General features: G+C 59.6%; 1 protein-coding gene across 1 annotated transcript in view; it reads right to left on the bottom strand.

Annotated features, from left to right (window-relative positions):
- Window positions 1-21723, bottom strand: part of Cyth4 (cytohesin 4) — a 28601-nt gene that overhangs the window by 6434 nt on the left and 444 nt on the right. The window contains exons 2-12 of the mRNA XM_005379197.2: window positions 14001-14083; window positions 12128-12192; window positions 11717-11783; window positions 10657-10775; window positions 9874-9954; window positions 8763-8875; window positions 8131-8279; window positions 3759-3870; window positions 1636-1712; window positions 1289-1360; window positions 731-885 (exon numbers count right to left, since the gene is read on the bottom strand). Coding sequence (XP_005379254.1) covers window positions 731-885; window positions 1289-1360; window positions 1636-1712; window positions 3759-3870; window positions 8131-8279; window positions 8763-8875; window positions 9874-9954; window positions 10657-10775; window positions 11717-11783; window positions 12128-12192; window positions 14001-14083 — 1093 coding nt within the window. The remainder of the gene's footprint in view (window positions 1-730; window positions 886-1288; window positions 1361-1635; window positions 1713-3758; window positions 3871-8130; window positions 8280-8762; window positions 8876-9873; window positions 9955-10656; window positions 10776-11716; window positions 11784-12127; window positions 12193-14000; window positions 14084-21723) is intronic.

The following is a 21723-nucleotide window of genomic DNA, read 5'->3' as shown; positions in this document are numbered from 1 at the left end:
AGGCAGGTGGGCTCACAGGCTGCTTCAAGGCCTGGCTCAAAGACTCTGCAGGTCCCCTGCGCTGTGACTGCCTCCAGGTCACAGGTCTCACCTGTGCCGAGGGCAGGCCCAGCGCCTGGTTTTTGTCTCGTCCCTGCCAGCTCCTCTCCTCTGCCTTTCTCCCAGCCTGCAGCCACGTGCGCCTCCCTCTCCTGGCCTGCGGTGACAGATCTGACCCTCTGTTTCAGAGCTGGCCCCCACACTGTGGCTTTTCCCACCTGGATGTGCCCCTCCCTGTTCACCAGTCTGGGGCTCCCCGGTGCCCCCAGGAGACATCGAAGTGCATCGCCAAAGTGACTGTGGCCCCACTCTCCGTGGTGTCATCTCCGGCTGTTCGGCCCCTACACAGCCCCGCCTCATGTGGCTCCTGGGGTGCTGTCCAGGGGTCCCCTCCATGGACTGGCCCTCTTGCCTCTGCTCACAAGCCCCTTCACCTGGAGAGCCCTTCTCTGCCCTGCCTGGAGCAGGGGGCACTAGTGAGACCCAGGGGATGGGCAGGAGCTGTCTAGCAGCCCCCAATCCCTAAAGTCCATCCCTCCCGCCCGTGCGCTGGGCCTGGCTTGGTGCCCGGCTCTCAGGATGTGACGATGGGGTCCTCGTGGAAGGGACTGCCATGCTAGAAGCTGAGGCCCCAGAGAAACAGAGGCTCCCAGGAGGTGACAGGGAGCCGCCCCTGTGCCACCACCCTTACCGGATGGCCTGGATCCACTGGTCCCGCTCCTCGGCGCTGGCGGCCGAGATCCTGTAGGACTCGTGCTTGCCCTCCACCACCCTGCCGTCACCGTCCGTCTTGCAGGCCTTGATTCTCTGGCCTCGGCAGCTGGGGTTGTAGAGCTCCAGGCAGAACTGTGGGAGGGGCCGGTGAGGGTGGGCGGTGGGCAGCCAGCCGCCCTGCTCTCTGGGTGGCTCTGAGGGGCCTGATGCTTGGGCCAGGCAGGCGCTCTAGTGACCCCCTGACAGGGGCTGGGGCAGGGGCTGCATCTCTACTTACATCACTGCTCCCCCTAAAGTCCCCCTATGAAAGGTGGGGACACAGGCTCAGGAGACAGCAGTGACCTTCAGGAGGTCACCTGGCCAGTGTCAGAGTCAGGCTCTGTGAAACAACTGGGACCAAGCAGGCCCCAGGTCCACGGCCCCAGGAAGGAGCACACAGAAGCCCTGTCTCCAGGAAACCCCGTCCCCCGGCCCTCCTCTCCCAGCTGGGATGCTGCCCAGCCGCTCTGATGGGGGCACCCAGCATGACACGTACTGGTTTCTTGGGGTCGTCCACCTTCTGCACGGAGAGGTTCTCCAGGGGGATGATTCCCCGTGGCTCTTTGTCCTGAGGGGAGAAAGAATGTAGGGTCAGTCAATGGAAACTTGAGGCTGCCCAGACCCAAACAGGAGGGGCCCATCTTCCTTGACTCTGCCCAGCCGTGGAGGGGAGCAGTGAGGAGACCCAGCCCTTGGCCAGGCCCTGCCTGCTCTGTGGCCTCAGTTTTCCTCCTCTGTAAAATGGGCACTGAGGTGCTCTGACCAATCTCAGAGGGTTCCATGCTCTGTCAGCCAACTGGCTGATGAGGGTCAGGAGAGGGTGGGAGGGCAGGGATGGCTCACAGTGGTGAACTCGAAGTAGTAGAGGCAGTTGTCTGTGAGGATGAACCAGCGTCGCTTCCAGGTCTTCACCCGGCCCCCTGTGGGAGGCAGACAGCACAGTGGGTCAGCGTTCCTCCTCCTGGGCCCAGTGGCCCTTCCCACACCACTCTTCTGCACCCCGAAGCCTCAGTGGCTCCGTAAATCAGGTCCACCCTGAGCTGCACGCAGGGCTGCCCCGGGACTGGCCTTGGGGCAGTGGCTGCCTCCCTACTTTTCCCGGGCCCTGTGCTGGGTGGGGTGTCTTTCCTTTGCCAGGCGAGGTTCTAGAGGACTTTAAAAATATAAACCTTGGGGCTGGGGATTTAGCTCAGCGGCACAGCGCCTGCCTGGCAAGGGCAAGGGCGTGAGTTCGATTCCCGGTACCGGAAAAAAACCATAATATATATATATATATATATATATAAACCTCAGTCCCATGACCCCCGGGAAGGGGCCGTGGTTAACTCTATTTTACAGATGAGAACGCTGAGGCGGAGAGAGGCTCAGACTCCGCCCTGTGCGCCGCGCCAGAGCGAGGCTCAGACTCCATGCCCTGACTCCAGAGCCTGAGCACCTGGTGGTTTTGCTGCACGCCAAGGTCTGGGGTCTTTGTCCCTGTTTTCCACGTGCAGAAACTTGGGCCAGGGACCCTGGCTGTCCGTACACAGTGAAGGACTCCGAGGGTGAGCCCAGCTGGGAGACTCTGAGGGTCAGGACTGGTGACGTATTGCTTCCCTAGGGCTGGCAGGACCAGGGACCGACTGGGTGTGGCTGGAGGTGCCTGACAGAGACTCCTGCTCCAATACCGGGGGCCACTCTGCTGCCTGAGTCGCTGGCTTCCAGTCCTGCTGGGGCTCTGGGAGTGTGCCTCAGGAGGCACGGGCGCTGGCCTGCCCCCGTGTTCCCTGGCTACACCCCGCAGCTGCTGCCATCACCACACCCACTACCGCTGTCACCTCACACCACCACAGCACCCCTGGAGCCACATCCTGTCACACTCCCGCCCCCTCCTGGGACTCCCCACCCACTGGACCCCCGGGTCTGCCACTTGCTGGCTCTGTGGCCTTGGGCAGGTGCCCCACCGTCACTGAGCTTTGGCTTCCGCAGAAGGCCACCCAAAAGCTTGGCTGTATAGGAGCCAGCACCTTGGCCTTGTTTAGTAGGTCCTGACCAACTGGTGCCTCCGACTGAGAGCCCTCTCCCTCACCGTCAGAGCTGTGTGTAGGCCCCTCTGCCTCCTGCCCTTACAGCTCAGCCTTCCCAAACTGCTTCACTCCTGGGCCAGGGGTCATGAACCTACAGCACAGGTGCTGCAGTGGGCATTTACTTATCATTAAAAACTCTAAAATGTTCGCCATCACTGCCTGGGACCAACGAGTAGAGGGATGGATGGATGGATGGATGGATGGATGGATGGATGGATGGGTAGATGGATGGATGGATAGGTAGATGGATGGATGGATGGGTAGATGGATGGATGGATGGGTGGATGGATGGATGGATGGGTAGATGGATGGATGGATGGGCAGATGGATGGAGGGATGGATGGATGGATGGGTGGATGGATAGATGGGTGGATGGATGAGGGATGGATGAACAGATGTGTGGATAGATGATCAGATGGCTGTATGGATGGGTGGGTGGATGGAAGGATGGGTAGATGGATGTATGTGTGGGTGGATGGACTGATAGGCAGATAAATACATGGATGGATGGGCAGATGGACAGATGAGTAGATGGATGGGTGGACAGATGAACAGATGGGTAGATGGAAGGATGAGTGGATGGATGGACAGATGGGTGGATGGATGGATGGTGGATGGATGCGTGGATGGACAGATGTGTGGCTAGATGGAAGGATGGGTAGACGAAATGGTAGATGAGTGAATGGAAATGGAAGGAAGGAACAGGCAGACCCCCCTGCTGAGGTTCATGAGCTCTGGGGCTATGGCAACCCGGCTGCATGTGAGCATGCTTGCAGGTGTCAGCCAAGAGCCTGCGCATGCCTGAGTGTGCACATGAGCTAGGAGTGTGCCTGTGCATCAGAGTGTGTGTGTGAGTGTGCAGAAGCATCAGGGTGTGCACTGGGTGCAGGGGCCTCTCACCCAGCTTGAGCAGCCAGCCTTCTCGGTCTGGGTTGAAGAAGGTGTTGGTGAGGTCGCTGCCGTCGTCCTCGGGGATGGAGAAGGGCTCGCTCTTGATGCTGTCGAAGAGGTTCTGCGAGGGAGAGTGGAGAGGGCGTGTAGCCCGGGAGGACCTGGGGCCAGTCTCTCCTTTCCCTTCCTTTCCGGTTGCTCATCCTGGCCCCTGGAGGGCCCCACTGCTCTTCCCCTTCTGCTCTGGGCCTGGTGGCACCCAGCCCCTTGCTCTGCCTCCCTGTGTGCCCTCCGGACACAGAAGCAGCTTGAGGGCTGCCCCGGGAGAGCCCTTTCTTCTGCTTCAGGGAGCAGCTGAGCTCTTCATGTTCAGGCGGGGCTGGGGACACAGGGACCCCTGTGGCAGAGGGTATTGACTCGTCCATGTGAGTGGCCTGGCAGAAGGGGAGGCCCCAGGTAGGGTGCTGACTATGCCCTCCAAGTCCCCTTTCCCAAGGAGCCCTGGCTGCATGGGCTCTGATTGTGGGGATCAGGCCCGAGGTCCCTGAGAACAGATTTCAGGTCCCCGTGGTGGACTCTGGCAGTAGGAACTGCTGAAATATGGCAGGTGCAACCATGTAGGGAGTGAGCTCTCTATCCCTGGAGGTATGCAAGCCAGAGCTGGGGCTCCCTGAGGGCCGAGCAGACGCTGCCCTGGATGCCCCAGTGTGCTTTGAATGTCCTGCCATGAAGTATTGGTTAGATTCCAAGAGCCTCCTCTGCCTGGATTTCCAGGCTTTGGAGGAACACCATAAACTACTTGGCTCTGCTTGTTAAATCAGACAGGACTCTGTCTGAGATAACGAAACCGTTTCCTCCTGTTGTGTCTGTGTGGGCTGCTAATGGTTTCCTTGAGATTTTCAATGGAAAATTTCACAAGTCTCGCTCCATTCTCCCCAAGTTTGCAAAGCGGTGCTTGCTGGTTGTTTATATCCTTTCTGATCTGAGAGCTTGGGGGCTCGGAGTGGGGTGCAGGCGGAAAGCAGTGTTCCCTGGGCACTGTGGAGGTGGTCAGGCACATCTTCCAGCACAGACTTGAGGCCCTGGCCCCTCCTGGCTGCTGTGATGGGGGCGGGGGAAGGCAGGGGCCCGTGTCTCCTGGCAGACCTGCCACCTCTGGCTCAGCCTCCCTTGGGAACTGCCAGGTGGCGCCGACCGGTAGAACAAGGGCCTGTGGCAGAGGAGGCTCCTTGGCAGAGCTGTCGTCAGGGACAAATACTGGGGAGGCCCAGGGAGGCGGGCAGGGGTGGGAGGTGGCCTCCGCCAAAGCCACAGGAGGCCCTGCAGCCTCTGTGGTCACCATATCAGCTCGCACATTCTGTCCCCACAAACAGCTCAGCTCACCCACGCTTCCTGTACCTTGTAAACACCCCAGTATCCACTGTCACCCAAACACCAGCCCCACCGTCCCCTTGTCTGGGTAGCCATGCAGAAATGCTTGGCCCCTTCCAGGAGCTCTGCTGGGCCCGCACCTGCCCATCCCCCAGGTCTGCAGAGGTACCTCTCCTCTAGTGCCCTGGGGCAGGATGTTTGGAGGGGGGTTAGCAACCCCCGGGCTCCAGGAGGGAGGGAATGACTCACATTTGGCTGAGCTGAGCCTGTCATCTGGTGTAGTGACTGGCTCAGGGTGGCACATGTGACCCAAGCAATAAGTCAATAGGAGTCTCAGTTCTGGAACTTGAGGTGAAGCAGCTGAGCAGGAGGATGCCAAGCTGGCTGGAAGCCCAGATCCCGCAGCCACCTCTGCCCCACCTGGGGAGAGGCTCCTAGAGGAAGGTTACCTTGCAGGAGACGGGCACTAGGATGGGGCCACTGAGACATGGGGCCATGGGAGGGAGCGATGATGTCAGGAGCTCCTGGATCTAGCCTAGCCTGACACCAACAGTCTAAAGGCCAACTGACCCCTCATCTTTTCAGGGACAGTTCAGGATCCCCCAACCAGGAAGTAATTGGCTGCTGGAACCAAACCCTCTGTCCCCAAATCTTGCTTTCTTCTCTCTGCAGAGAAAAGGGCTTTGTGTGGGCGTGTGTGTGGGCTCTTCTCAGGCATGCACCCTCTGACCTGCTGCATCTCTTGGAGCCCCGTGTCTTAGCTGTACACTGGGGGCAGGGGCTAAATGAGAACACATAGCACCTAGAACTGTGCCTGGTACTCAGGATCCTCTGACAGAGAGGTCTGCAATGTACCCGGGGCTCCAGGGCTGACAGACACAGCCCCTACCCAGGCCTCGGTTTCTCCACCTGTACCACCAGAGGGCACAGTGCCTGGTCCCCTTGCCATCCTCCCTGCCTGCCCAGTGCCCATGCCCTGCTTCTCAGAAAATGCTGAGTCAGTCATCAGTCCAATGTACAGATGAGGAAACTGAGGCCAGTGCCCAATGTCACACCAGGCAGAGCTGGCACTGATCTCCTTTGCCTGGAGCCCCCTGAGCTCTCTGCCTGCTCCCACCCAATCGGCCAGGGCAGAACTGGCTCCAGTCCTCTGTTCCCACACCTCAGCCTTTCCTGTGCACCCTCAGGGTCTGCGTGCCCTTGAGGTGACCTCTGTCTAGGTCACATTTAATATTGTACATGAGGTGCAGGAAAAGAATTTTGTGTCCTTTCCAGCAAGGCCCAGACTGGTGTCTCTTCATGGAGGACACCCACAAACGGGCTGCAAGCCCCTGCTTTGCCGATTCGGGGAGAATGAGGTCCAGAGAGAAGGGCAGAGGGACCCCGAGTGCACGCAGCCAACTGCGAAGCCCCTGAGTAGAGCAGCCCCGTCCTGTGAGCTCGTTGACAGTGCCTCGAGATTCGCTGGCCTCTCCATCTACTCAGGCACTTTGCTGAACGCCCGGCATTTCCACACTGACCTGCGGGCGGGGGCCTCGGGGAGCCTGAAGTCTCAGCCAGGGAGAGGGGCGGCCCGGGCGCTGATGGCTGGGGCTCGGCTCTCTCTCCTTCCCTGCTCTGCGGCACCTCTCTGGGCTGCCAGGAGGATAATAACCCTTCGCAGACCCCCCGGGGGGAGTTGGAGGCTACACGGAGATAATAGCCCGAGCCCTGCGAGGAGAGAGTTCCCGGCTCCATGCACGCGGGAGTGCTGTTATTAACACAGGCTCAAGGTGGAAGTGAGGGGGAGCGAGATGCCAAGAAGGCTGCTGGCAGCTGGCGGCAGAGATGCGGCACCTGGGAGACCTGGCAGGGCGGGGCTGGGGGTGGCTGCAACTCACACCTTCACCAGTGCCAAGGTCAGGGTGTGCCTGGTGCTGGCCAAAGACCGGCAATGACCCGACTCTCCAAGCCTCTTCCGCCGCAGCATTTCACCAGCGCCATTTGTCTCAGTATTAATCGTTCTGCACAGGGACGCGAGCCGCCGTGCGGAGCCTGCATTACTTACTCGGCACAGGCAGTGCCCTTTACGTTTGTAAAATTACGACTCACAGCAGCTCTGTGACACAGGCCAGCTGTCTCCACCCTCTGTTGGAGGGAACGGTGGCTTGGACCCCAGGGAGTCACTACCCAAGGCCACTCTGTGGGCAGTGGGGGCTGTGGGGCTGAGCATCGCTCCGGCCATCCCTCGCTCCATGGTGGGGGCCCTGTGGTGCTGAACGTCCGTGCTGGGAATGAGGCAGCCTTGGGCGAAGAGTGAGGCCCTGCTCAGACCAAGGGCCCAGAGCAGACCCGGCCCTGTGCCCTGACTACTGCAGCAGGAGATCCTGGGCATGCTGAGCTGGCGGTGGGGCTGTTCATGTCCCCGTGGACTCTGACCTGGGGATGAGGTGCTGTTGAGCCCTGGGCATCCCCAGCGCTTGAGGGGACCTGGCCATTCACGTGGCCCGGCCAGGCTCTGCGTGTCTCCCCAAGCTGCTCCTGGCTCTGCGCTGCGCGGAGCCTGTCATTCAGTGGGGGCCCCGTGTCCCTGACCACCAGGACCCTCATCTCAGCCGGGGTTCCAGTGGGGTCCTCTCTCGGGAATGCTGTTTTCCAGCCTCCCTCCAGAAGTCACACCCACTTTGCGATGCCAGGACGGTAATAACCCTCGCGGGCTCCCCTCCTCCAGGGAGTCTCCAGGGTGCTCCTTCCCCTGCCCCAGGAGCATGACAGCAGCTGTCCCCGAGTCTGTGCTGCAACAGTGCCCCAGGGTTGTAATTTGTACAGAGGTCCTCAGACCCCGTGCTGTGTCATGCCTGGGTCCCGGCACCGGGCACAGGCCCCGCAGCGGTGTGGAGAAGCAGGATTATGTGAGGGGCGTGGGCCCTGCTCCTCGCCTGCCTGGGGGCCAGCTGCGTTTGTGACAGTTCATCCCAGGACAGTTGCCTGAGCCATCTGCCTGGCAGCGGTGGTGGCTGTGCCCCCTTACCCGCAGCTGCTCCTCGGGCAGGTCCGCGCCGCAGTTGATGCCCCGGTTCATGGACACGAAGCGCTCGAAGGGCGGCCGGTCTCTCACGTTGGGGTTGTGGAGGCTGGTGTTGAGCATGATGACGGAGAAGGACAGCACGTAGCAGGTGTCTGCGGGACGGACCAGGTCTCAGGCCTGGCGCACCATGCTCCCCTCCCCGGCCCACCCTCTCCAGGCCCCGAGGGCCCCGGAGGACCCCGGCTTGGCATTCGAGGCCCAGCCTTACCCGCTTCTGGCTGGTCTCCCCGCTGCCTAGACTTCAGCTGCCCATAGGCTGCTCTCTGCTCCGCCACCCCCACATTTGCTCCCACCCTGGGTGCCCTCCCACCCGCCACTCTTTGTATCTTCGCCCCTCGCACTGGCTCCAGTCCTCCTCCTACACCCCGCCCCCGCCCACTCTATTCTCCATCTGCCAGGAACCCAGGCTGCCACAGCTGCTCCGGCTCCATCACGGGCTGCTCGGCCCGGTGAGGACTCAGCATTGCCACCCTCGAGGGGCTCAGCCCCTGTGATGTCCTGGGCTGGCAGGGGGTGAGGGACCCCAGTTGGCTTCTCGGGCACCCTAGAGAGGTGGCCATGTGGAGGGGTCGCACCTGTGGATTGGAAGACGCCTGGGTTGCAGAGACAGTAGCGGGTGGCGAAGGTCTCCATCATGCGGTCGATCTTCTGGGCCTCGCCGGGCAGCCGGAAGCTCCACAAGAACTGCCTGAGAGGAGAGGGCAGTGGGCAGCAGAGGGGCGGACCGCTCTGAGCTGAGCCCGGGGACTGAGGGGGGCTCATGCACACAGGCAGCGAGAAATGCTCCCAGTGCCCCTCTGGACATCTCCGCCACTGTGGCCCAGCCTGCCCTGGTCCCTGAGCTTGGGGACCTGGCTGTGCAGCCTTGGGCCAGTGCCTTCCCCTGGCTGGGCTTCCTGTGTTGGAACCTACACTTCCCTCCTGAGCCAGAAGTGGAGATTACAGGGTGAGTTCCCTGAGGGTACAGGCTGTGCCTGCGCCTAGCTGGAAGCTCCTAAGCCAGCTACTCTTTTCCTTTAAAGAGCCAGGGAGATGGAGGGTGCTGGCTTCCTCCTGGCAAACTCCTACTCATCCTTCAAAGCCCAGCTGGAGTGCCCCTTCTTGGAAGCTGACTTCCCAGGCATTACCACCAGTAGCAAGACTCACTGAGTACGTCCTGTGAGCCAGTTCCAAGGGTTTTCTCATTTACACCTCACAACCCTATGAAGATGGTAGAGTTATTACGCCCACTTTACAGATGAGGAAACTGGGGCACAGAGAGGCTTCTTTTTGGTGATTTTCCCACTATTACACAGGCAGAGTGGCAAAGCTCACACTTGACCTGGTCAGTCTGGCTCCAGGGCTCATGCTCCGAACCCTGTGCCCGATGCCTCCCATAATGGTGAAAATACAAACAGCAACATCAGTACCCTGACCAGAAAGTACCAAGTGCAGGACATACTGGGCTGTAGTAGTTAAATTAAACCAGCCCGTGCCACAAAAAACAGAATGGCATCGCGCAGTCATTGGATATCCAGGTTTGTAGCTGTACAAATGCAATACCTTCATAATTAGCGGCCAGGCCCTGGAGGGGCGCCTCCACCTGCGACCCCGTGCACCCGAAGCCCAGGCAGGTGCAGTCAGGAGGCTTCCTGTCTCTTCCTGCCTCTGCTCCGACCCTCGGCAGATGTCCTTGTCTCCACTCACCTGAGAGCCTGGACGAGGTTGAGGTTGGCGAACTCATGGCAGTCCACGAAGGCCTGGAGGACCTGCAGGTTGAGAGGATCCCTGGGGAGAGGGTAGGGGGACACGCTTGGGAACCTGCTGGCAACCCCCTCCTGGAGGGGCAGCAAGGGAGGAGAGGGCCATCCTCCCAGGCCGCCCGCAGTGTGATGTGCACGTCTAGCCCCTTTTCCCCCAGCTCTGGCCCCTGCCCTCTGGTCTGCCCCCATGGACTGGTGGGAGGGTGGTCCCAGATCACTGCTCCACCCAGACCCCTCTGCAGACCCCACTTCTTCCCTTCCATGTCCATTGTGCCCCTCACTCTCTTCTGTCTCCCCACCCTGCTGTTTCTGCAGGCTGTGCCTGCCCCATGGCCTTTGAACTGGCTGTTCTAGTGTCGGAGTACTCTTCCCCAGGTGTGCACCCTGCCTGCCTGTCACCTCCTGAGAAACTTCCCGTCCCCCTCCCAGCAGGGGACACAGCGTCCTTGGTACTCTGACCCCCTCCCTGCCTTCTCTGAACATCAGGGACCCAGGGCTGTAATGATGAGCGGCACCCGCTGGCGTCCGTGTCCCCGCCCCAGGTGGGATGTGCTGTCTCGGGAACCAGGACCTAGGGCGAAGCCTTCAGGACCAGCATCTGTCGAGTCTTGGATGAGGGTGCCCGAGTGGAGGGCATGAGCGGACCCCCAGGCCCTAGAGTGGTGACTCCCTTGTCACTCTCCCATACTCCACACCCCTACTTCCTGCCACCCTGAGCAGCTCTCACCTCTCCCCCAGGTAGGTGCCGATGGCCGTCTTGTTGAGGCCCTCGCCCTTGTACAGGAACTGGGCTATGTCCTGGGCGCTGGGCTTCAGCAGCTTGTGTTCAGTGAGATACTGGATGCCCTGGGGGGACAGAGCCCGTGGCAGCCCGGACAGCAGCGGGGTGTGTGTGGGGGAAGGGCAGGCAGGGACGGAACCCTGGGGCCCCTTGTTCTGAGTGGCACAGGCTGTTCTGGCAATTTGTCCCTCTTTAATAGGAAGCGCCTTTGTGAAGTGGTGAGCTCCCTGTCCCTGGAGGCGTGCAAGTTTCTGCAATCAACCAGGCTCGTGCCAGGTGCTGCCTGGGGTGCCCTTTCAGCCTGGCAGCCTTTGATTATATGCTCCAACAGTTCTACGCATTCATAATTCTCAGATTCAGCCTTTTCTTTTGTTCCCCCCCAACTTACAAAACTTAAAAATAGTGTTTCGCTTTGTCACACAAGTAATCCATGTTCACAGTATGAAAGTTGGAGAAAAAAAAAAAAAAAAAGCTAAATGCAAAGGGCAGGAAACAGCCCAAGTCCCCCAGGGTCCAAAAGCCTGACTTCCAGAGTCTGGGCCCAGTCCCTGCTCCCCTGGACGGGGCAGCAGCTTGGGGTGTCTGACAGGCCTGTGGGTGGGTGGCGGGGCAGGGCCGGGGTTGTGACTGTGACAGTGAGTGCGGTATCACTCCGGACTGGGCTGGGGGAGTGGCGGCTGCAGCTGTAGCAGGACACTGCCGGGGACCCCGCGTGGCGCTCGCACTGCCGCCCTTCCCCACCTGGGAGTGTGGGCAGGCGACTTTGTTCTGTCTCCGTCCCCACCCAGGCCACCTGGCCGTGAGGGCTGCTCTGAGATCCTTAGGAGGGGGCACCTCCGTGCCAGCAGGGGGCAGTGGTGAGATCCCAAGAGGGCTCCCCCCCAGCCCAGGGCAGGAGAACATTTTTGGGCATGAAGCCTCAGATCTAAAGGCCCCTGTGCAAGGAGGGGAAGGAGAGGACGCTGGGAAGGGCCCAGAGCGCAGTCCCGCCTTGTCCCCTGCTGACCTTCACTGGGTCCATGTTGAACTTCTTGCGCCCGATGCACAGCTCCTTCTCCTTCTGCGCCATCCGGCTGTGGACAGGAGGGCATCATTGGGCGGCTTGGGGACCCCTCCCCTCCTCCCCAGGGCCCTTGTGGGGAGCCATACGCCCTGCGGCTGCAGGTGGGGTGGGGTGCGCAGGCCCTGGAGCTGACTCCTGGGTGTAAATCCTCCCCCTGGAGGAACCCTATCTGGAGAGTCACCGCTCCCTCCAGGCCTCAGTTTCCTCATCTGTAAAGGGGGTGACAGCACCCCTTGCCTCCGCACTGCCGGGGTTAACGTGCTGAGAACCGTGGGCGCTGGGCGCTGGGCAGGTGTGACGGGAGGAGTGGGTGCGGCAGACGTGCCGGCAGGCGGCCTCTGCGAATCCTCTCACCTGTCCTCCACGCCCTCGAAGCAGTCGATCTGGGCAAACACCTCCGAGATCTCGTCCTTCAGCTTCTGCGGGTGGTCAGGCTGCAGGTCAGGCCCCTGTGCAGCTGCTCCTGCCTGGGTGATGCGGCCCTGCCCCTGTCTCCGACCTCCACCTCAGCCCCAGTCTGAGGTCCTTCTCCTCGGAGGAGGACGGCCCCTCGGGGAGTGTCTCAGGCCTTGAAGTCCCGCGAACACGCTGCCTCTGCACTCCTGCTGCTCTCGGCTCCTGTGCCCGGCTGTCGCTCGGCCCCATTTCCAGCCTTGCCATCTCTTCCCACTGCTTCTGGGGCATCTCCTGCCCGGGACCAGGCCTGCCGCAGTGCCCTGCTCCACCTGTGGGCAGCTTTTGCGAGCCCACCTTGGCCCCTGCCCTTCCCAGCTCAGTCCCTCCCGGGCTCCCTGCGGCCTCCTCAGGTGGATTTCTGCCCTTGCTCAGCCCCGCTCCTCCCTGCCCTCACTCTGTGCTCTGTCCCTTGCCTTCCCAGTGCCCACTGCCTGCCAGGCACTACAGGCAGCCGGAGCACAGGGCACAGGGCACAGGGCTCGGAGCACAGGTCCTCATCTTGGGGATACTGAGGCACAGAGAGAGGCAGTGATGTGCCCAAGGTCTCACTCCAAGCTGTGCCCCCAGGCCCCACCCCAAGCCTTTGCCATCTTGACTCTGGAGGCCCCCAGTAGGGCAGGAGACCCCTAACCTGCCCCTCCGAACACATACTGGGCAGGTGGGGTGGCGGGCCACTGGCCCACGCCTCCAGGAGGCAGCACATGAGCACCTGGCAAGTGCCCCCAGGGAGAGTCACCCCACGATCTTTGGGGTGCTGGGCATGGGCTGCTCCTAGGGTCTTTTCCTGGGACTCAGCACCACCATGCGGCCTGAGGGACCTTTGCAGCGCCCAGGCAGCTCCTGTCCACGTGATCTAGCTGAGCCACTAAATGATGCCCGTGCACAAGGTGGGGTCTCTCTGGAAAGGAGGAACCAAGCGCTTGCATGCTCTGTGGGTGGGACTGGGCAGCCAGGCCTGGGTCTGCCTTCATGGAGCCCACGGAGTGGTGGGGTTGAGACCATCAAGCCACAAGGCGAATGAAATATCAATGCCTAAAATGATCAGAGCAATTGTACAGAAAGAGACTGGCACAGAGTAGGTGCTCCCTAAAATACTAGTTGGAGAAATGATTTTGTATGGATTGTAGGTATGCATGTGTGAGTACAGGTTGGAAGGGACACAGCGGCGGTAGCCAGGGCAGTCAGGGCAGCCTGGAGAAGGCGAGGGTTTGAGCTGAGAATGAAGTAATGAGAAGGAGGAGTCGTGAGGGGAGATGGGAGAGGCTCAGGCAGAGGGGAAGTGCGAGTGCAAAGGGCCCGGGGCAGGATTGAGCCAGGCACCTTCAAGGGACAGAACTCATCCCTGTCTTAGAAGGGAGCTGAGAGCCACATGAGCAGGTGTGTAAGAAATGATTGGGTGGCTGGGGACGTGCTCAGTGGTAGAGCTCTTGCCTGGAATGTGTGGGGTCAGCACTGTACCCCGCTCTCCCTCAAAAATGCTCCACAATCCTAACCAGCATCAGGCAGATGCTGGGCACACACCAGCACCAGCTTGAAGGAACGGTCTACTTTGGGGGAGGGGCGGGGCTGACCGGGCCACACAGCTGGATTAGACCTGTGTGCAATGAGGTGGTGAAACTCAGCATCCAGCAGGTGCTCCCAGCAATGGCTGTCCATCCTCCCAGCTTCCTGGTCCTCTGTGGGGCCCCGCCACCCCTGAATTCCCACTGATGCCTGTGTGGTTCGTGGGAGCTCTGCGCATGCATGCGTGGATCCATGGGTGTGCACATACCTGGATGTCCTCCAGCAGCTGCTTCCGGTGCCATTTGATCCTCTGCAGCTCCTCTGTCTCCCCGCTGCTCAGCTCAGCAGACTCTGGAAAGAGAAGATTCCTGCCTTAGCTGCTTGTGCAGCACCTCTGCCCCTAGATGCCGGCCTGGCTTTACCTCTGCCCTTGGCCCTTGCCGGGGTGCCACCTGCCTGGGAGCCTGCCCTCCTGAGCACTCTGTCTCTTCCACGCCCAAAACAGAGACTCTTCCCTGTTCTCCAAATTAGACTCAGCTCTTTGGTTATTCATCCACCTTGCCTTTTGCCTACTACTGTAACCACAGCACCAATAAAGACTAAAATATATATATTTGCTGAAGGCCATTGTCCTTCCCTGGAACTCACACTTTTTCACCAGCTCCTGTGGTTATTATTTATTCACCTACTTACCAGGAAGTGATACGAAATTTTGCCTCATATGTGATTGGGCAGAACATAGTCACATGACCAACCTAGCTGCAAGGGAGGCTGGGAAATGATCCTTTAGTAGGGTGGTCTTGATGTCCTCACCTTGAAGACAGGGAGGCTGGATTATGGGGATATTTGACAGTCCCTGCCCCCAGAGACTGAGGCTCAGAGTAGGGAGGTGACCTGGCCAAGGTCCCATAGGGACATAGTTGCTGATCCAGGCGGGGACCTTGGGGTGGGCTGGCTGCAAAGCCAGTGTTTGCTGATCTTCCGGAAATGAGTTTCCTGCAGCATGTGAGTGTGGTGTTCTGTGCAAGATGGGGTGATGATTCCCACAGTGGGGCCTTGCGACCTGTTTTGTCCGTAGCACTATGTGGTTGAAGTCTCCACAGACACCTTGTCTCTTAGAGGAAAAGCCCTCTCCTGCCTCCAGGCCTTCACAGTATCCCGGCCTCTCCAGCTGGTCTTCCTCCCATGGTCTGCACCTGAGCCTTCCAGTCCAGCCTTGGACAGTGCCTCCACTCAGGGACACCCCTTGAAGTCGGAAGTCCCACGTCGAGGTGGCAGTCACCAGGCCGGAAGGAGCCTGGTTCCCAGAGAATGGTGTCCTGCAAGGCCAGCGTGCTCCTTCCCTAAAGCAGGGGTCTCCAAATACGTTGAGCACAGCCAGCTACAGGATCCAGGCCAACCCTGGCCCTAGGGACTTGGGTGTCACAGAGGCCCCCTTAGAGTGGCCATATAGAGGCTGGGTTGCAGACAAAGTCTGCCCAGGTCCATCTCATTGTGCGTCCACTTGGCTTGTGGCCACTTTCCTGGTCCACAGCTGTCACTAGAGTGGACATATGGGTGCTTGACCCACACCTGGGCCATGGGTCAGGGTGACAGGGAGGCAGGGAGAGTGTTGGGAAGTCTGTGAGCTGTCACTCATGGCTAAGGGGAAAACTCCCCCTTTGGGGTGAGGAGAAGAGTGGGGGTACGGCCACCTGGGGACCTGCAGGATGTGGGGTGATGGCTTTCGTTACCCCTGTCAACGGTCCAGAGGGTGGCCACAGATCCCACAGACTAACCAGCCCTGAGCTGGTTGCAGCTGCTGCACCAGATGTGGCATCTTTTCTAGTGCAATGAACAGGGCCTAGGTACATAATTCAGGCATCACTCTGGCAGGTAATTTCCTGTCTCCTCTTGTCAGGAAGGAGGGGCAGACACGGTGTGTACCCCAGGGCCTGGACAGCTGGGTCCTTTGCTGCCTTGCCCCAGGATCAGATTCCCCCTCCTGCCCTCCATCACGATGTAGTCAGAAGAGGCCTGATCCCTGCAATGGTGATGCCCATCATATAGGTGACAGCATATTTATGGACGGATGGGCAAAGCTGGACTGGAGGCCTTGGTGATGCAGGTGCCTGTTGTGTGGGCATGGACCCTGGCAGGGCCAGGCAGGCCACATCGGCACAGCTTTGAGGAGGGCCTGTCTCCTGGGACACCTTCCAGGTAGGCACAGATGCTTCCTGTCCACCCCTTAGGAGGAAGCCCACACCCACCGGGCGCCTTGATGTGCTGGGACAGACACTTCTGAGAGATATGCGGAGTGCCAGCTTGGCATGAGGCTGAGGCTGGAAGGACTTTGGGAGTGGCCAGGCTGGGGTGCGACTGGGTCATGCCATCTGACAGGCCCCTTGGGGCGTTAGCACTGCATCAGGCATGGGAATGACTCCAAGAACAATTTATGGGGCCCCCATGGGAGAATCAAGAAGCACCTCTAGGACTCAGTGGAAGACCACACCTCCTGCAGCAGAGAATTACAGTTAGTGAGGAAAACAGTCCCCAGAGGCCCCAGTGGGGCAGTGTGGCCCTGGACCCCTCTCACCACGCAGCCAGGAGGGCTGTCGAGCCCTGGTAGGGCCAAGGGAGCCAAGGGTGGCCTTTGTTAGCATTGCACCGGTCCATGAACAGAGCCAAAGGCCTAAGACAGTTCCATGGGCAGGCAGCCCAGGCCCCATGTCACCACCGCTGTGGCACCAGAGCTGGTCCCATGGCTCTCACTCCATCCTCACGGGCAGGTCCCTTGTGACCTGCTGATGCAGGAGAGAGATGGGCCCGCCCGGCGGCAGCATGGGCTGGCACAGTGTCTGGGTTCAAGTAAGGAGTGGGCAGGTGCAGGGCTGCGACCTGCTCCTCGGGTCCCAGGAAGCCAGGCCCTCTCCCAGAACTTTGTGCGGGACATCTGGCCACCCACTTCCCGGATCAGAGAAGTGGCTTGAAATAAGGGCGTCTATGCATTCTGGGTGTTAATGACCGGCTTGCTTTCTGGTCAGAGGCTAGAAAGAAGGAAGATTGGCTTATAATTCCAGCAGTCTGGGAGGCTGAAGGGTTGCAAGTTTGAGCCCAGCCTGGGGAATTTAGCAACTTAGGGAGAAAAGGGCTGGGAATGTAGCTTGGTGTGAAGGCCCAGGTTCATACCCCAGTACTGAAGGAAAAATAAAAATCAGAAGACTGGGACATGGAGGTTAGGAAGAGGCAAGGAAGGCCTGCGGAAGAGGGCAGAGGGGGCGCTTCTGTACAGGGCAGTCGCAGAGCGTGCACACAGGAATGCCGGCAGAATGACTCCCAGGGTGCATGAACGTCATAGCCACCTGGCCTACATGGAGGGCAGAGGCCCACACTGAGCCTATGGTTTCTGTAAGGACCAAGCATCAGCGTGGAAGGCAGTCCATGGCACTGGGCCCCTTCGAACCTGCCCCGGTCAGCTGCTCATTCTGACCGTAAGCAGTGCAGGTTCAGATTCACGCTGCTCTTGGAGCCCAGGCAGCAGCTCTCAGCACTCCCTCTGTGGTATCATGCAGACCGGGACCCTCAGTGCAGTCAGGGCATGGGCAGTGGGCAATGTGTCACCACTGGAAGACTTTCCTGATGGAGCGATGGGACGGCCTAATGAAGGTACCGCTGGGGATCTTGGGTGCCCCCAGGATGCCCCTCGCACCCTTGTCAGCGCCATTACAGTGCTGTGTCTCTGTGGCCACCCTGGGAATGGTGGCAGTCTGTACGCCATCCCCCTGGGGACCCCTGGGTGCTTCTGTGTCCCTGCAGGTCTGGGAAGATTCCAGGGGACTTGGGAAGAGGCACAAAAGAAGTTACCATTTTTTTTGTGTGGGTGGTCCTGGGGACTGAACCCAGGGCCTTTGCTTCGAGCTACATCCTCAGCCCGTTTTAGTGTTTCCTTTGAGACAGGGTCTTGCTAAATTGCTAAGCTGCCAAGTTGCCTAGGCTGGATTCAAACTTGCAGCCCTGCCTCAGCCTCCCCAAGTACAGGCTTGTGCTACCGCACCTGGTTAGAGTCCCAACCCAAGCTCCTGAATACTAGCTCACGCCAGCAGCTCCGTGCAGAGTGAGTCATTTGTCTCCAGGCCCTTCACAGGAGGCTTTGTTCAGGTTAAGACACACAGATTCAGGGGGACAGAGTGATGAGGCCCAGGTCACACAGCTGGGAAGTGCACCTGGGATTTGAACCCTGGTTTGCTGACACTTCTCAGGGGGGATATGAAGGGGTGGAAGGCAAGGGACATCGCATGGACAGGGACACAGCAGGGAGGCAGTGCCAGAGGCTGGGACCCAGAGCACCTGTTAGGGGCAGGAATGCTGGTCCCACCCATGGGGAACGCAGTCCTCCCTGGCTGGCTATGGGGGCAGGGGGAGCTCCCTGTCCTTGTCTATAGGCGGGGCATACCTCCTGGAAGGGCCAAGGGTGCCCCAGTATTTGGATTTCTTTTTTTTAAAAAATATTATTTGAGACAGGGTCTTATTAAGTCACTAAGTTGCCCTGTTTGGGTCAAACTTATGATCCTCGTACCTCAGCCTCCGAGATTACAGGTGCCTATGAATACGCCCAGCTGGGCTTCGCTTCTGACGGGTGTTCCAAGTGGCTGGGTCCTGGGCTGCCTCCCCTCCTCCCAGGGGGCTCCTGCCTTCTCTCTGGCTCAGTTCCTTCTCTGAGCTTGACACATGAATGTACCCTGTGTAGCTGACCGTCACCGCTCTTATTGTTGTGCCCAGAACTGGACCTTGCAGTTCCAGCCCAGCTGGCCTCTTCCTGCGTTCTGAGCTCCCAGGAGCAGCTTGACTCCCACCTTGCTCTTGCTCTGCACACCCCTCTGCCGTGAGCCTGGTCCGTTTCCCTTCTACTTTCACGGCCCGCGCCTTAGCCATGCATCTGTGGGATCCGTGTGACCAACGGGGCCCTGGGCAGGACAGGCACAGGGCCGAGCAGCTGCCATGTCTTGGCACCTGGATGCTCTGGCTCCTCCTGCCTGTCCATCAGCTCAGGGGCTCCCTGAAACTGTGCAGCAAAGGTCCTGCTCGTCCCATCCCACACGCGAGCACTTGGGCTCAGAGAGTTGAGGTGACCTGCCTGGGTGATTCAGCCGGAAGGTGGCAGAGCTGCTTCACACTGGTCCGGCCTGGGGCCATACTGAAGTTCACTTTGAGAAGCCAGGTATGAGATGGGAAAATACAGCGGATTTAAATTTAAGAAGACATTATTATAGCACAAGACACATTGCTAGGAATCTCCCTCAAAATCCTCCCTCCCTCTCCAAACACACCTATCCCATCGTCCTTGCCCCTTTCTGAAGCGATTCTGGAAGTCCTCTTTCTGGAGAGTCTTTAGTTGAGCTGTTGTGGCTGCCTTGATGTCCTGAACTGATTCAAATTGTTTGCTTTTCACAATTCTTTTGACTTTGAGGAAGAGTCAGAAGGTGCTCAGTGCGAGGCCTGGTGTGTAGAGTTGACAAGGACACAAACGGTAGCATTCTCACGAGCCTGCCTCTCCGCTGGATGGCACTCGGCGGCAGTATTCACGGTATTTTTGACCGCATCTCATAAAGGCTCTCATGAAAGAGGACTTCACAAACTGCTTCAAAGAGTGACGAGAATGATAGGGTGGGTGTGTTCAAAGTGAGGCGGGTATTCTGAGGGAGAATCGTGCTAATATGTTTTACTGTGATGAATTTTTAAGAAATTAAACATCCACCTATATTTTGATCCTTGCCTTCACCTCCATGCAAATGGTCAAACCCCTGGATGCAGCACTGACCCTGGATGTCCAGATGGGGAATAGTCACAGATTTGAGAATAACAGAGCTGCAGAGTGATGTTGGGCCTTCCTACCCTCCCCCGGAAGCCAGCATTGCAGAGCTGGGGAAACTGAGGCAGAGTGCTGGAAATCCACACAGCAGTAATGATTTCCCAGAGTGACACTGCATGGGGACAGTTGGGGGCGGCTTGTGTTTTTCCTTCACACTCTTCCCGCCCTGCAGCTGCCCGGCACTCAGGCCCACTGGGTGCCCACTGGGTGCCCACTGTTGCCGCCCCGGCCAGCTTGCTGGCTACTCTCCACTTCCCCTTTGTCCTTCCTCTTTCCCAGTGTATTTTTAGAAATCTTTGCACTTGCAGCCCGGATCCAGGACAGCCGGACCCACTTCCCCTTTGCTGGGGGGCGAGGGGGCGCCATCCTGGCTCTCCCCTGAGTGTCTCAGTGTGAGAGGGTGGTGGGCAGGAAGGGCTGTGTGCCCCAGGCCCTGTCCCCAGCAGCCTGCAGTTGCGGCCTGTGTGGCTTCCTCTCCCCAGCCAAGCGAGTGTCCTCTATTTTTAGCTGTGCTGGCTGTGGGTCCTCTGTACCTCTGCTGAGTTGGGGGACCTCACACCGGCCCTGCTTCCTGGCAGGCCCTGAGGAAGACATAGCCCGCTCCTCATGGATGTCACCAACCCATGACAGGGGTGGGAGGTGACTCCGCTTGGTGGGGACCTTTGCCACCACCCTGTGCTTAGTGAGGATGGGGAAGCTGAGGCCCACAGCAAGAGGAGGCTGGCACAGAGCTGGACCCAGGCCCGTGTGCAGACTCCTGGTTCCTGCTTGAGGCACACTTCCGCGTGAAGATGCACGACGTCACCTGGCCACCGAGGAGCTCCAATTAAGACTTGACCTGGGCAACTGGGGGTGGTGGCCCACCTCCTCTAGAAAGTCTTCCCAGATCTCCCCACCCTGGTGGGAGAGATGCTTCCTCCCTGCCCCAGGTCAGGCTCAGCATCTCTACCCCGCTTTTCCCCGAGCTCCAGGCTCCCAGACCCTACACACTGCATGGAAGGCTATTCATAGAACGAATAAAGGAATGGGGAAGGATGAATAAAAGGAGACCCTGGGTCTCCCTATAGACCCTGCGCTGAGCCCCTCCCTACTGGTCAGTGCAGCAGAGCAGAGGCCCCTCCTGTGGCGCCGAGAGGTCTGCATCTTCTCCTCACCTCTTGTCTCTGGCCCTTGTCCTTGCTCGGCCACTTGATCTCGAGCAAGCCAGCCTTCACCTCTGCGAGCCTCAATTTCCCTACTTGTCACATGGGGCGACAGTCCCTGTGATGTCAGGGTGCTAGGATCCAAAAGAGCAGTCACAGTGGTGACCAGGCAGGCAGGTGGCACGGGGGGGCTCTTGTCACAGTGTCACTCGCCTGCCGGTACTGGTGAGTCAGGCCCTGCATCGCGCTCTGTCTCTTCCTGCCTGTCTCGGTCCCCTAAGCCGTGGTCACTGAGTCACGCGGGTGGGAGCCATCTGACCCCAAAGCCCACAGGAGGAGAGGAGGAGAGGTGGGCTGGGGGGAGAGAGAGTCCTGCCTCTGCCTCCTTGAGAAGGTTCTCTCTGGCCTCATGGGTCAGAGTCCAGGCTTCCCCCGGAGGACACCAGGGTGGCCCAGCTGCTCTGTGTTAGGTTTTGTTTAGAGAAAGTTTGTGTTTCAGCTGGACCCAGGGACCAGCCGGCTCCTGCTGCCCTTGGCTTTGGGAGCTGCAGGTGGGTGTTCTGAGAATAAGGCTGCAGCCCTTTCCCTGCCCAGCTCTGCCTCCCAGAGAGCAGCTCTGCAGCCTTGGGGTCCTCTTTCCCCCCAGAGTCGCCGCCCTGGTCACTGGGGGCTGTAGTCGGGTCCTCGGCTGCCCTGCTTGGCCTTCAGCTGGCCTGAGGCATTGTCCCCTGTTCCTCAAAGGCCACCATCAACCCTCGAGGGCCAAAAAGGGGCTTCAGGGCTGTGTACCATGCCGACAGTCACCACTGCCACCAACACTGTCACCTTTGCCACGGCACATCACTGTCCCCCGGCCCACTCCAGGCGTCCGTGCGGCTGCCCCTGCCTGGACTGGCCTTTCCTAGAACTCGAGATCTCTCTCACTCCCTTCAAGGCTGGGCTCCAGCACTGTCCCCTCCCCAGGACCCTCTCCCGGCGGTCTCGTCCTGCTTCGCAGCTCA

This window comes from Chinchilla lanigera, unplaced genomic scaffold (assembly GCF_000276665.1).
Source record: "Chinchilla lanigera isolate Chin_1 unplaced genomic scaffold, ChiLan1.0 scaffold00012, whole genome shotgun sequence".
In the NCBI taxonomy this organism is placed as follows: Eukaryota; Metazoa; Chordata; class Mammalia; order Rodentia; family Chinchillidae; genus Chinchilla; species Chinchilla lanigera.
Note: the sequence above shows the minus strand (reverse complement) of the source record. Positions and strands in the feature narration are given on the sequence as shown.